This window comes from Apiospora phragmitis (assembly GCF_038363925.1).
Source record: "Apiospora phragmitis strain CBS 135458 chromosome Unknown utg000007l:2111988.0-4706623.0:1.0-2598199.0, whole genome shotgun sequence".
Classification (NCBI taxonomy): Eukaryota; Fungi; Ascomycota; class Sordariomycetes; order Amphisphaeriales; family Apiosporaceae; genus Apiospora; species Apiospora phragmitis.
This window is the reverse complement of record NW_027117406.1, coordinates 1,201,958-1,217,218: the sequence shown is the minus strand read 5'-3', so window position 1 is coordinate 1,217,218 and position 15,261 is coordinate 1,201,958. Positions and strand designations below refer to the sequence as shown.

The window sequence follows — 15,261 nt, the reverse complement described above, 5'->3', positions numbered from 1 at the left end:
TTTATAATTAAATATATAATTAATAAAGTTTAATTATTATATTTCCCGGTATATACTTTTTATATATTATAATTTTTAAATTTAAGTTCGTTTTTTATATTAAAGCGGAAAATCCGGGATTATTTAACTTTTCGCTATTAATTAATATTTAATATAAACATAAATAAAACTAATTTTATTTAAACGTGGCATAAAGCCTAAGAGTTAGCCTTTAAGCTTAAAATAATAACTAACGGGTAGCAGGCTACCGGAATCTACCTACGAAACATCTCTAAGCCCTTAAACTTCCGGCTACGCAGATACGAGCAGGGCCGTAGCTAAGAAGTAGTCCCTTCACGCCCCAGACAACTTAACGATTAGCAGACCCTTATCTAGGAAGCGCCTATACCTACTAGCTCCCGGTATATACGTCAGATCGAAGCCTTAGCCCGGAATAGGGATATCCAGCTTAATAGCACCTATAAGAGGCTATTATTCCGTAAATTAAAAAAGGGGCTCGACTTTTTAAACGATTAGTTAACTAGATTAAAATAAGAGAGGGACCGTTTATAGGCCGAGTTAAATAAAGCACGTAAATTTAAAACTCGTCGGGTAATTAAAGACTTTAATCGAGCCTTTATTATAATATAAGATATAATAATAGTTAAGGATAAAATAATAAGCTAGTAATATAACCCCTAGAATAAATCGAGTAAAGATAAAGCGATTTAAGTTATTAGTTTAAATTCAGAAAGCGATTCTAATATTGCTAGCTATATTAAAATTAAAATTCGATAAAGTTATAATTTTACGATTTTTTTTAAATAGTTATTAATAAAATAAACTTAGGTTACGATATTATATAGTGTTAAGTTTAAGTAGCTACTTATATAATAGGACGGTTAAGTGGTTAGGGTACTTAGTACTACTTTTTTTAAAAGGATAGATTTTTTAAAGCTTAACGTAACTTTTATAAAAAAAATTATCGAGTTTTTTAAGCGGCTTAATAATCTTATTTTAAAATCGATCCCTCTAGAGTTTCGGTTTAACGTCGACGAGATTAGTAACTAGCTTAGCTATAAAACGAATATAATAGTTATTAAACTTATTAAAATAAAAAAAATATTAATTATAAATTCCTTTAATTAAAAATAAGCTTTTATAGTCGAATATAATAACGCTTTAAGCCGAGCTTTACCTCTTTTTATTATATTTAAAGGTTAATAAGTTTAGTAGTAATAGTTTTTAAAAGAGGAGGACTTATTAACGGATGCTATAGAGGATTAAGTCTTTGCGGTATCTTTTAAAGGTGTAACGAACGCTATCAGGGGTTTAAAGGGAAACCTGGTAAGACGTACCGAAGGGTTTATGTTTAGCAATACGAGAAAGTATCTAAACGTGCGATAAAAGTCCGCTTTTATCGATATAATATGCAATAGCCGTAGGAACAAAAGGTAACGTAAGGGGGTAAGAGTTAAAAGTATTCATAATAGAGTCGTTAAGGTAATATGCCTTACTAATAAATTAAATTAATACTTAAATTAATTATTAAAATAAAGAGTATTTATATAAAATATATAAGGAACGTTTATCGTTATATATCTAATCCCTCCTTTACTAATCCCTTAGATCTCGCGGTTCTCGCGAGATCTGCCTCGAGCCAGATCTTAGGATCTCGTTGCGATCCTAAGATCCATCACGTAACCTCCGTCCTTCGCCCTTTTTAGCTTGGGAGCCCATCCGGCTTATCGTTAGTCGTAGAGTACTCGTGCGAGGCGTTAATCGGTCGCGGAGTATAGGTGAGTTTATATTAGCGTAACTGGCGGTCCTGTTTATAGCTGTGGTGTTATAGCCTGGTCAGGGCATCGTAGTTCCGTGCCTTCGGTAATAGGGATCTTGGCCGCATGGTTAGGTCGGGTTGTAATAAAAGGCTAAACTAATAAGGAGCTAGCTTTAGTATAATTAAATGAGGTCTTTATCCCTTATATAAAGCTTAAAAACGAAGATTAGTGGCGGCTTATTATCCTAGATGGCCACGTTAGCTATATAAGCGAGGACTTTATTATAACGTACTTAAAGTATAAGATATAGCTTCTCTTCTTTCCGGTATACTCGTTATATTTATTATAACCTTTAAATTTTAATCCCTTTAATATATTAAAGAATACTTACCATTAAAAAATAACCCTATATTATATAAGGCTTAATAATATAAATATAAGTAAGAGGAATTTCCTTCGATATTACGAGCTAATTAAAAAGTTTACCTTTCGGCCGTATATAATAGTTGGCGGCTAGGCCGTAATTAGTATATTCCCTCGCGATATTAATAAGCCTTTTAATAGCCGGAACCGGAGGATAGAAAACTAAGTAGAGGCAGGACTATTTAAGCCTCCCCTTAACGTTTTCGATAAATAATTCTCCTTTATAACGTTATTAACACTTATAACCAGCCGCTAGATTAAAAAGTTAGCGGATACGCTTAATAGTAATGATGCTATTTTTAATAGCGCGACGCGCCGGGTTTTGTTCCGGAAGCTTTAAAAGAGTCTAGATACTTTAAACGGCTAGATCGGTTAATTAAAGCACGAGAAGTTACTTTTAAAAAGTAATTTAGAAAAAAAAAGAAGTAAAAAGAGGAAAAGAGTAATACCTAACCTTAATTAGAAATTTACGCGTATACGAGATGCTATAGTAGTTAAGAGGGAGATAAATAGCGTTATATCGAAACCCTAGGCTATTACTTCTCTATCGTCGGCGTCGAAAGCCGTTATAATTAAATCTAACTCTAAATTTAAGATTAAGGGTGTTATAAAAGCGTTTCGAGACTAAAAAGGTGTTTTTAAGATTTTGTGTTAATTTTTAATTAAATTATTTGTATTATTATTATGTAGTATTATTATTAGTTTTTAGGGTCGCCATTACATGGGTTGACCGTAGCACCGTTAGCTAGCTTACCTCCGGGGCTTTTTATACTTTAAAATAATAATAATATACTTATTTTTTAATTAAAAACGAGTCCGTTAAAACCGTAAAGTCGAAAATAATTAATTATAACCGGGTTAATAAAATTATAATAATAAATATTAATATTTTTTTTAATAGATTTAATACTTTAAAGCTAGTTAATATCTTTTTTAAACGTTTTTATAATACGAACGAAATAAGTATCGGTTAAGGCGTTAGCGGTAATTATTAAGTAATTACCGAAACTATTAATTATCTAGCTTTTAAAAAAGACGTCGAAAAAAGGAATAAATTATTACCCTAGAATGTATAGGCTATAATAGGGTACCCCTCCCGCCGTTAATTATTTTTAAAGAGGCCGACGTCTAAAGCTAGTAGTTTTTAAACTAAAACGGCTATCTTTAAGATAACTGGCGGTTTAAAGCGTCGCCTAGAAGGTGGACTAGTAATGCTATAGTTTTAAATTAGATTTAAAATATTTTTATTCTTTATATATAATCTCGTTATAATAATAAATAAATCGTTTTAATTTATAATAATTATAAATTATATACGAATAATAATTATAAATTATATACGAATAATAATTTTTTATAAATTATATTATAATTATATAATATAAGTTTTAAATATAGAAGTTTTCGGTTTATTAAAAAAAGGTTAAGGATTATTTTAAAGAAATACTTAAATATAGTTTTTTAATTAAAGCTTATAAAAATAAATATATTAAAAATATACCGTTAAATTAAGATTAATGTATTAACTTTTTTTATAATTAAAAACGTTTAAAAAACGGCTAAAATTTATTCGCGAAATCGCTTAAAGCTATTATTATTAAAATATATTATTTTAAAAGATATAAAGGTTACCCGAGTACGTTTAAAGCTATTAAAAATAGTTAAAAAAGAATTAATACTCGATTTCTTCGCCGAATTAGCTTTAATACTTATTAAAATACCCTTTAATAATTAAGAATTATAAAATAATAATTAAAAGTTAGTTATTACGAACCTTACTTTTAAAATACCTTTTTAATAGCTTTTTATTAAAAAGGCTAATAAAGCTTTAAATTAAAGCGTTAATAAAATCGCATATCTCAAAGCTTAAATTAATTATTTTTAAACTAAACTCGATAAAAAGATTACGAAAATACGTTAAAAAATAAGAATCGTACCGGGATAACGATTTATTTATATAATTAATATACGCCGGGCTAAGCGGAGGCTAAAGAGTAAGGTTATATATAAGGACGAAACTAACGACGTCGAAGTACTAAAAAGGCCTCGTAATGCTATAAAAGCTATAAAAGATAATAGCACGGAGGCGGAGGACTATATTATTATTAAAAATAACGAAAAATAGTGTATTTACGTTAATTCTAGCCGTAGAAATGGCTTTAATTACAGGGGTAAGGGTAGCTCAGTAAAGTGGCCCGTGAGGGGGTGCTTTAGCTTACTGGTCTCCAGGTCACCTTCGCCAACGAGCACTCTGTGCCTTTCCTCGCTGCCAATGGGTTCCATGGCTCCATCACAACACTGGGGAAGATGACACATGGGATTGAGATCTATCTATCTCAGTCGAATACGGTAGAGATTTCACCAGATGGGAAGACCGCTAAGATTGGTGGTGGAATCCGTGCCAGAAACCTGACAGATGCTCTATGGTCCGTTGGCAAGCAGACAGGTATTCGAAGCCAACCTACAGAAGCTATAGTTTGTGAATAACGCTGACAAACAATCACAGTCACTGGCGCCTGCGAGTGCGTCGGGTATCTCGGGCCGGGCCTTGGGGGCGGCCATGGCTGGCTCCAGGGCCATCACGGGCTCATCTCGGACCAATACCTCTCTTTCGACGTTGTGTTGGCCAATGGAAATTTAGCCACCATCGACGAGAATTCAGAGTTATTCTGGGGATTGAAGGGAGCTGGCCATAACTTTGGCATAGTCACATCTGTCACTTCGAAGATTTACGATGTGCAGTATCCTAACTATGCTATTGAAACTATCTTCTTTAGCGGCGAAAAGGTCGAGGAGGTTTATCAGCTGGCCAACGAGCTATGGATCACCAACAGTACTGCTCCTGAAGGCCTCAACCACTGGTCTTACTGGTTCATTGATCCAACAATTGACCCAGAGAAGGTAAGCCGCCTCGATTGATGTTGACACTGTGCCTACGTTATAGTCATGTACATCATCCAAGAGGGTGTCGACACTGTTGATCCCATCCACACTGCGCCCTTCCACCAGCTTGGTCCCATCATGAGCCAGCCCCAGTCTGGCGACTACCGCGATCTTGCGGCCTGGACGGGTATCTCCTTAGCCGACGGCCCCTGCCAGAAAACAGGGAACGCGAACCCGCGATTCCCCATCTACCTCCAAGCCTACAACCCGCAAGCGCAGAAACAGGTCTACGATCTCTTCCGTGAAACCACCACTGGTCCCGCAACGCCCTTCGCCGGGTCCCTGTCCATGTTCGAGGGGTACTCGCAGCAGGGTGTCCGGTCATTCGCCGACGACGCCAGCGCCTTCGCCTACCGGTCGGACAACCTCCTCGTCGCGCCGCTGCTCATCTACCCGCCGAGCAAGGAGCTCAACGAGGCGGCGCAAACGCTGGGCAACCGGATGCGGCAGGTATTGTTCGAAGGGAGCGGGCAGCCGACGCTGAACACGTACGTCAACTATGCGTACGGGGACGAGACGTCTGCTGCGTGGTACGGCAGCGATTCGTGGCGTCAGGAGCGCCTGGCGGCTTTGAAGAAGAAATATGACCCCGAAGAGCGGTTCAGCTTCTACGCTCCCATAGCCTAATCTTTGCACCGCGAAGGACTCGCGGCCTGCGTCTGTGGCCAGAGATGGTGCTGCATTTGAAGCTCTTTGTCACGTGGTCGTACTGTTAGGGTTCTATTAGGTATATTGTTGTTGCACGAGGGACGAAAACTCCCCGTGAGCGGTACGCCAGCGGAACGCTGGTTATGTGGCTACGATACGCGCACGAGCCATCTTAGACCTAAATACATAGCCGCCGTAAGACTCCTCGCTGAATACAAGACTGGTTTACGGAGTAACTCAAGATTGTTGAAAGTATTGTCTTTCCGGAGCTTTGGTATGAGAGCAATACCAATACCGTTTGCTCACGGAAACAGGCGGGTTTAATAGCGAATTTATGAATGCCAAATTGCAATTTCAAGCGTGAGTCATGACGTCGCAATGCTTGTCTCCGCAATCCACAACATGTCCGAAGGAGGAAACTTTCTCTTGTACATCATGTCCACTTCCGCCGCCAAGACCAGGGGTCGGCATCTTCCGCCGAGATGAGCAAGGATCCGAAGACCGGACCGCTGGGACCCACGGAGTATTTAAACCCAGAAAAATGCTTACCAACTCACAGCCTGTCTTCATCTCTGTCCATCAAGCATTCACAACATGAGGTGTCCAACCCGAGTCTGTGCTGCTGCTGCCGCCCTCGGGCTCGCGGCAAGCGCAGCCGCTGCTCCCTTGACAACATCCCGGGGATCCGTCCTCCCCGAACTCCAGCACTGGCCCCGCGCCGCCGCCGAGTCGCTGACCACCATGATCCGGCGCAACGCCAACAGCAGCAACTACGCCGTCTTCGACATGGACAACACCAGCTACCGCTGGGACCTCGAGGAGTCCATCATCCCCTTCCTCGAGAACAAGGGCGTCCTGACCCGGGACACGCTGGACCCGTCGCTGAAGCTGATCCCCTTCCACGACACCGCCGCGTACAACGAGACGCTCTACTCGTACTACCAGCGCCTCTGCGCCATCGACGAGTTCGTGTGCTACCCCTGGGCCGCCCAGGTCTTCGCCGGCTTGACCCTGCGCGAGCTCAAGGGCCACGTCGACGAGCTGATGGCACTCAACGGGACCGCCGTGCCTACAAGCTACTGGGACGACGACGGCGTCGTCGCCACAAATGTGTCGGCGCCGCAGGTGTTCCGGGGCAGACGGAGCTCTACAACGCCTTGACGGCGCACGGGATCGAGGTGTACGTCGTGAGCGCCTCCAACGAGGAGCTCGTCCGCATGGTCGCGTCCGACCCGCGCTACGGGTACAACGTGAAGCCCGAGAACGTCATCGGCGTGACGACGATGCTGCGGGACCCGGCCGACCCGGACACACTCACCAACAGCCGCATGCAGATCCGAGCGGGCACCTACGACGCCGCCGCGAACCTGGAGAGGAACCTTGTCGTTGGTCCGTACCTCTGGAGCCCCGAGACTTGGTACGCCGGCAAGTGGAGCGCTATCCTGACCTACATTAACGAATGGAAGAAGCCCATCCTGGTGGGCGGCGACTCGCCGGGAAGCGATACTTACATGCTGTTTCACGGCGTCGACGTCGCCAAGGGCGGCGTGCATCTCTGGATCAACCGCTCCGAGTCGAAGTACCAGCAGCTCCAGACTATGATTGGCGAGGCAGCCAAGGGTCAGCAGAGGAACGGCTTGGAGGTCACGGTGGACAAGAACTGGGTTGTGGTGACACCAGAGGAAATTCTTTGAGTAAAACTAACGTAATAAAGGGCATAAATTTATTTAATCGGATGTGTGTCAATACATACATATTTCTCATGGTTTCGTTAGGAAACAAGACCCTCCCATTAATGACCCATCTTTTATTTTTTCTCATTTGCTTAGTTACTCACCTATGCATGGTTCTTATATACTACTTGGTGTCCATTAGTCTAACTACCCACCTTCTTCCCAGTGTGGCCATCCCCATTAGTGTCAGTCTTATGTAATGAGGACTCATCAACAACTGCTGGTTCGATATTCTATTCGGCGGCTTCTTCCACCCATAGTTTGTTTTTACCACCAATGAACAGGCGATTCCACGACATTTCGAATGGCATTGTCGCACAATAATAAAGAGAATTGTTATAAACGATGATCAACTTAGCGTTTGTCGTCCCGAAATTTCTTTGTAAAAATGATTAACTAATAATGACATGTTGCTTTGTTAAAAGATTATGTCCATTGTAGAACCAGTTCACATTAAAAGGCCTGCTGCTGGTCCGAGTCTTGGATCAGTTTCCTTGGTTCAATTTCTCAAAATACTCCGACCATAAGACATATTGTATTCACACTCACCCCATCCGCTGCCCGAGTCCCTCTTCGGGCCCAATCCGGGCTTCGGTCTGTGCGCCGGCGGTGTCAAGCAGACATTCCGAGGCCCCGAAGACGTTAACAACCAGTCCACTGGTAAGTTAGCCACGAATCCAGCCACCAAGTCCAAGTACGGCCAGAGCCAAACGCGGGTGCGGAACCGCTTCGCCCAGCTGCCCCACCCGCTCGGCGAAGGGGAAGCCCAGTACTCGTACGCTCTGCGCGAGTACGCCCTGGCCTGCCTCTATAACCCCAACGAGCTGGTCGAGGGCGGCTTCGATCCCCTGGTGATAACGAGGCCCGAGTGGGAGGGTGGGCACACCGCCGAGATTCAGGATACCCCGTGTGTCCGCGGTGGGATGACGTATCGTACGCGGCTGCAGAACCTGGGCGAGTCCATTTTGAGACACTCTTGCAGTGCGTGGGCCTAGCTACTTACCGTCGTAGTGAGTGATTAAGCCCTCATATTTTATCCTAGCTGCTATGAATTAATCACATATAAGTAACCAATAGTACTACCTAAAGAACCTAATGCGTATCTACATCTTATTTATATATAATACGCACCGTTACTCGGAACTCAGTGCTGCTAAGATATCATACCACGTTCTATGATTTTCGAGCTCTATTTCCATCCGGGATATAACTATTGCATTTTGCTCGCTTCTCCTCTTGTTCTGTGGCTCTGACTCCCCGTCCGTGATAGGTCTCTTCGTCTAGACATGAAGAAGCCGGCGACGCCGTTCCTTAACGTAGCCAGACCCCGTATTCGAATCCCCAGTTGTCGGGTGCTCTTCCTTCATAATATGGCCCATCTGTAAGACAAAGGCCGTCGTCCAGCTCCTGTCCGGGTTCAGGTGTCGGCTCATGCCTGTAGGCTCCAGGTCCCAGGCTAAATAAACCAAGTCTGGATCATACATGTTTAGTGACAGGTGAGAATACTTGATCTTCAGCTCCTCGGCCTTCATTTTTAAGTCCTCGCGGTAGAGGGGGTTCGGTGAATTCCTGGCCGCCTCCCAAATATGATGAGTTGGCCGTACCGAGATCATCCTATATGCCGTCTCGTAGTTGCAATAGATGGCGGCGACGATCACCTGTTCCTTCATCTGCGGTACCTTCTCGGCTAGGAGCAATAGAGTGTCCTGAGTGGGACGGAGTGGCCACCAGATGAGGTATGGTAACGGTGTATCAGCAGGCCAGCCATGCTCTTGAATGTCTTCGCAGGCATTGATCATGATACGGCGAGCCATGATTGCCTTTCTGATTACTAGGAGGCCGCTCCGTTTCCCAGGCAGGGTAGGGGTCTTGAGAAGCTCAGCTCGAGCTGTGCAGCGTGTGATCTCTTCGGCCCACCACCGAGCAAACAAGGTATGATGATAGATGCCGCGTACTATGCAAGTCATCTCGGTCCGGTCAATTGGTTCCATCGGGCATTTCAATCGCGAGTATCGGTCGATATTGCCTTCCTGGGCTGCCATTTGGATGAGGAGTCTTATACACGGTGGGTAGGTCCGGTGGCAATGGCCGATAGAGGAGTTGGATCTCGGCCTCGCCCAAAGAGTCCTTGGACCCAGAATGCCAGAATATGTCATCATGAATGTTCCAATTTTCCTCAATGGTGCGATAGGCCATTTGAAAATGCCGGGGTGTAACTCGACGATCCTGGAGCCTGGATCGAACTTGGGTGTCCCCGTTCAGGTAAGCCGGGGAAGGAGGATTCTCCCACGCGACGGAACGGTCGCAATCGTGAATTACCGCGTATCGCTGTGTGGCGCCCATGATGTCGCGGTAGATACGGAGTCCGCCGGCGGTCTCACTTTCTCTAGCCTCTTCAGCAATCGAGACATCGGGAAGAATACCAAGCTCGACGTAGAGAATATGGTATCCCGCGGCTGCGCAGGCGCGGCCAACATAGTATATCGTGTTCGGGTGCTGGCGGGCAAGGTCCCGATACGTATCTTCAGAGGCCAAATCGGGATGCCAGATGCAGTAGGGGATCTCGTCCATTTTGTCTCATATTACATTGCTCATAATAAGACGGGCATTTCGAGCACGGGCGAGCTGAGCGTCCCGTTCGCATAACTCGGCTACAGCCTTGCTTGTGGCGAAAGTGTAGTGAAGTCGGATCCCACGAATGAGTGAAGCCCTGACTGCCACAATGTTTAAGATTGGGTGGAACTTGATCACCTTTGATTGCAGCAAGGCAGCAGTCAGATACATTCTGGGTCATCTCGTCCATACTGACTCGAAGTTGAGAGGATGGAAAACGTAAAAAGCATAGTCTGCAGAGGCTAGAGATCATCAATTCTTCTGGCGGGGAAAAATGATGATGGTGGCGGTGGTAAACCATATATTGAGCATATGCGTAGGGCGCCAAAGTATACTGCATCCACTATGCATAGGAACCCGAGGAGTCCAGATCATATGTTGCATCCTGCGCAATGAAAGGTTCTTTAGGCAACGCTGCAAGCTCTTTGAATCTACATAGATGCAGACTTGGCCATCACGACATGCTCCACAGCAACGTCGGAATAAAGATAAGGTTATTCGGGAGTCCTAGCGTACAGCGTGCCAGCTCCAGAGTAATTCAGGGGCGCAGATGAACTAACGGACCGGGTTCGCACCATTTTCCCACCTAATGATTTGGGGACACAGGATGACTGGGATCAGTGTCGTGTATCGCTTGGTGTCGTTGGCATGAGATGCAGGCTATAATTCGTTGTATCGAGCAAGGAGTCCCTGCGCATTATGTTACCCCTCACGTCCTATGTAAATGGGCGGAGTTCCCCCGCGTGTTTGCGTGTAGTTCCTAATGGCTTCATACCCATACCACTCCAAGACACCGGGGACTCGCACCCGTCAAATACTCCTTCATACTCATCATCTCCCTTTTCTAGGGTTTTGTGAACCCTGACCATGGCCCAAAGCACCACTGCCGGATTTGACCCCTCCACCTACTGGACCGCACCAGCACGGAACTTCCGAACATCCGCACGCCTCCATCTGCAGCATTTCCTGATCCAGATAACACTCGGCTAACGTACGTCACCCCATAATTGACCCCCCCCTGTAATTGACCCCCCTGTCGACCTCCACCACGATTCACCGCCATTTCGATTTAAAAAGAGATTTCTTAACGAATTCTGATCCGAATTATTTTATTCTTTTAAATATATACTAATTTATTAATAGTACGTTTATATATCGAAAACGATATTTCTACCGCTATCTAAGATGTGGTAAGCGGTAAATTTATTTATAAGGTTACCTTTTATTAGGGTATTTTACGGTCTACCTTTATTAGTCGACTTCACGGCCGATAATTACGTTAAGAATTAAAATCTATTTATTAGAAGCTTTTTCTAGTTTAAGAGAAGTATCTAGCAGACTAGATTTTAGTTTAAGAAGCCTTTAGCGTTGCATTAACGTATACGTAAATCAAGGAACTAGCTTAGCGCGTTTTAGCCCTTTATAATAACTTTATATTATTGGGTAAAAACTGGATAGAGTTATTCTTTCGACGTAACCTAACCTTACGGACGAAGAGGTAACGTCGTATCGACTCTTAACGTATTAATAGGGCATTATTACGACCTGACCTAATCATGCGGCTAAGACTTATAAATCACCGGGCCGGATTTATAATACCCCGCCTAAGCTACGATATTATAGCTACCGACCGCGTTATTAGCTATACTAATATAAACGCACTTATATTATAAAAACGTACGACGACTATAATAACGGCATTTTAAATAATAACAGGCTAAATACGACCTAAAAAAGCAGTAAAAATAACGTTACGTAAGGGATCACGGGGATTATTAGAGATAACTATTACGACCTAGCTTAATCACGCGGCCTAGACCTATAAAACGTCGGCACGGAATTACGATGCCCTGACCAGGCTACGACACCACCAGTATCGACCGAACCGCCAGCTATATTAACGCGAACTCACCCCTACTCCGCGGCCGACGGCCTCATACGACGCCTCTCCGGCAGACCATGGGACGGACGCATGCCTATAAAGGCTAAGGACGGACGTTACGAGACCACGGCGTTCCGAGTGAGCCCGCTGGAGTGGATCACCGTGATCCAAGGAATAGATCACCGTGAGCTAATAACGGGATTACCGTAAGCTAATAACGGATTATTATAAGCTAATAAGTAATTTAAGGAGATTAATAAAAAAAGGATTAAATATATAATTATAAACGTTTCTTTTTATATTTTATATAAATATTTTTTATTTTAATAATTAATTTAAATATTTATTTTAATTTATAAATAAAGTATATACCTTAACGATTTTTATAAATATTTTAAATTATACCTTTAAGTTTATAATTTAAATTACGGTTATTATTTATTATATTAATAAATATAAAAATTTATTATACGTTTAAATATTATTTCGTTTAAATTAATATAAACCTAGTACGTTTTATTTAATTTTTTTAAAAACTTATTTCGTTATATTTTAATTATTTTTATTTTTATAAGTTATTACTTAAACCCCTAAGTAATAACCTATAAAAACGATATTTACTCTTATTAATAACGCCCGTTACGGGAAAGTATTAATTACTAGACTTAGTATTACGTAATTGCCCCTTCGTATAAACGTTAATAATAACGAAAGCGACGACGAGGCCCCGGTATTTAAAGAAAAGCTTAAAGCCTTAAAGTAAGAGAATACTAATTATAAAACCTATTACGCACGCTTTAAAGGCGAGAATACTACCTTTAAAGGCTACTAGCGGTCCGAGCTAGATAACGATAACGATATGCGAGAATTAAAGGAAGAGGTTCGACTCTTCCGCGCAGCCGCCAATATCATTAAAACCCCCGTCGCACCGAAGGAGGGAGTTAAGATTAGTACCTTAATTACGTTTAATAAGACTAGCGGGAATTTACGAAGCTTTTTAGTCTAAGTTAAGGCTTATTAGCGATTTTATAAAAAAACGTTCACCGATTTTATTTAACGCGTAATATACGCCGCCTCGTTTTTTAAAGGTAAAATATTCGCCTAGTTTAAACCTTACTTTAACGAATTTATAAAACACGATTAATAAGTCGAACTTTACCGAATAAAGGCATAATATATTTTTAAGAGTTATAAAGGATTTAAGGACGCCTTTAAGTTACTCTTTTAAAACCCCGACGAAAAACAATAAGCTAAACGAGAACTTAAAACCTTACAATAAAAAGGGTTAATTATAAGCTATATAACCGAGTTCCGACGTATTATAATACGATTCGATAATACCGAGGACATTAAAATTATAATATATTACCGAGGCTTTAAAAAAGAGGTTAAAAACGAACTAAGCAAACTTAATACGTTAAAAAACTTCTTTAGCTATATAGAATTAATTATTAAGATTAATACGCGATTTTATAAGAGGCTTAAGGAGAAGTAAAGAGGCTAATTAAAGTAAAACAGCCGACCTTAAATTAATAATAACCGAGTTAATACTAAATAATTATAATAATTACGACCGTTATTTAAGCCCCGAACTATTATATATAGTTACTATAACGGACTTATAGATTTCGACGTTACTTAACGAAAAAAGGACGGTAAAAAGCAGAATATTACTTATTATAACTATTAAAAGAAAGGATATTACGCTAAAGAATGCCGGAGCTTTAAAAAGGTATTTTAGCGAGTCCTTAACGGACGATAAATTAACGTTACTAAAAAAGAACTAACCCTAATAGTTATTAAAAATAATAGCGTTAATACGCTTAACGTGCTATACGGCAGTTTAATTTAAACGGCTTATTACGACAACGGTTATACTATATACTTAGCGGATAAAGAAAGAACCGGATAATTCTTTAAAGCCTTAAAATAACGACGTACCTTATAGATACTCGCGATAATAAAAAAGGACGACGGCGATAGCGATAGTAACTTTACTAATAATAACTTTAGAGCTCTCGTAAAACTAGCTAAATAAACCGAAAAACCCGAGAAACTAATTAGGATACCCGTTAACGAACTAGTTATAAAGCTTATAAAGACTCGAGACCTTAAAACTAATAAGTAACTAGCTATCCCCGGAATTATAAGCCCCGATTCTAAACGAACACGACAAAGGCTTATTACCGCCGGGTTCGAATAAGGGATCTACGGATACTACGCTATAAAAAATGACCCACGAGTTACCCCGATTAACGAGGGATACTTCACCCTCTTTTAAATATCCTGCATCCACGACGGGTATACGGAATACCTCGCAAAGAAACTCGAGAACGAATAGTTCCCCCGACGGATCGGACGAAACCTAGTTAGGCACCTATACGCCGATTACGACATCGGGAAGATCCGAACTTCTATACCTAATGAACGATAAGCTTATCTATTAATAAAAAAAGACCTAAGGTGGCCCCGGAAATATTACCTGGACTAATAGAACTAGAAAAACTATACGGAGGACCGATGCTTAGAGTACGTATAGGAAAAATCCCGAGCCTATAAACGACGCTAAGAAAACGCGTAGTATTTTTAAAAAGTATAAGCCGGACGAACCGCTAGAACGCTAAGTAATTAATTTAATTTAAAACCTATATACACGTACTAAACTTATAATACTCCTTTAACGATTAGAGAGGTATAACGTAGCAACGTATTCTTAACCGTTAACGGACGCAATATCCGCGTACCCTAATAAGTATAACTAATATAAGAAAACGAGAAGATCTCTAAAGCACGCTAAACGGAAAGAATAATCTATCTTAAAAAATACTAACTCGACTTTATTAATTAGGAAAAACTAAAGTCTTAAGCGTTAGGATTAGCGCTATATACGGGAAGAAACCCCGAAACACTACCACCCGCGTATAACGCCTTATAGCTAACCACGAGGGAACGACGGCAACGACGCCGGGAACGCGCATAAGAACGCGCGTAGGAAGCCGGTTAACCTACATAGAGGTCGGGAAATAAACGCCGCCTACTATAGAGGGACAGCACTAGGCGGGACAAGATAGGTCCCTGTGCCACACCACGGATAAACGAGATATCCACGAGCACATTATACTAATAATAAACGTAAAAAGAGTTTATATTAAAGCGCTACTCGATAACGAAGCATAAAGAAATTATATCTTATTACGAATCGTTAATCGCTTAAAATTAAAATAATAAAAAAAAGACGCCCCTTATCGACTTAAAACCG

The 15,261-nt window shown here is 41.6% G+C and overlaps 5 protein-coding genes across 5 annotated transcripts; 3 read left to right on the top strand and 2 right to left on the bottom strand.

Moving 5' to 3' along the window:
* Positions 1-4,336: 4,336 nt before the first annotated feature.
* On the top strand, positions 4,337-5,753 carry PG994_007987 (uncharacterized protein; the record flags this gene model as incomplete). Its single annotated transcript, XM_066859396.1, has 4 exons — positions 4,337-4,354; positions 4,413-4,629; positions 4,690-5,084; positions 5,148-5,753. 4 exons carry the CDS (start codon positions 4,337-4,339, stop codon positions 5,751-5,753), a joined length of 1,236 nt encoding a protein of 411 aa, XP_066714883.1.
* Positions 5,754-6,152: 399 nt separating this feature from the next.
* Positions 6,153-7,468, top strand: PG994_007986 (uncharacterized protein; the record flags this gene model as incomplete). Its single annotated transcript, XM_066859395.1, has 3 exons — positions 6,153-6,237; positions 6,334-6,899; positions 6,953-7,468. 3 exons carry the CDS (start codon positions 6,153-6,155, stop codon positions 7,466-7,468), a joined length of 1,167 nt encoding a protein of 388 aa, XP_066714882.1.
* A 467-nt stretch (positions 7,469-7,935) lies between these two features.
* On the top strand, positions 7,936-8,502 carry PG994_007985 (uncharacterized protein; the record flags this gene model as incomplete). Its single annotated transcript, XM_066859394.1, has 2 exons — positions 7,936-7,978; positions 8,036-8,502. 2 exons carry the CDS (start codon positions 7,936-7,938, stop codon positions 8,500-8,502), a joined length of 510 nt encoding a protein of 169 aa, XP_066714881.1.
* Positions 8,503-8,787: 285 nt separating this feature from the next.
* PG994_007984 (uncharacterized protein) lies at positions 8,788-9,321 on the bottom strand (the record flags this gene model as incomplete). The annotated part of the gene is made up of 1 exon (XM_066859393.1): positions 8,788-9,321. One exon carries the CDS (start codon positions 9,319-9,321, stop codon positions 8,788-8,790), a length of 534 nt encoding a protein of 177 aa, XP_066714880.1.
* Positions 9,322-9,484: 163 nt separating this feature from the next.
* Positions 9,485-10,078, bottom strand: PG994_007983 (uncharacterized protein; the record flags this gene model as incomplete). Its single annotated transcript, XM_066859392.1, has 1 exon — positions 9,485-10,078. The coding sequence occupies one exon, from the start codon at positions 10,076-10,078 to the stop codon at positions 9,485-9,487; it is 594 nt and encodes a 197-aa protein (XP_066714879.1).
* Between the last annotated feature and the right edge of the window lie 5,183 nt (positions 10,079-15,261).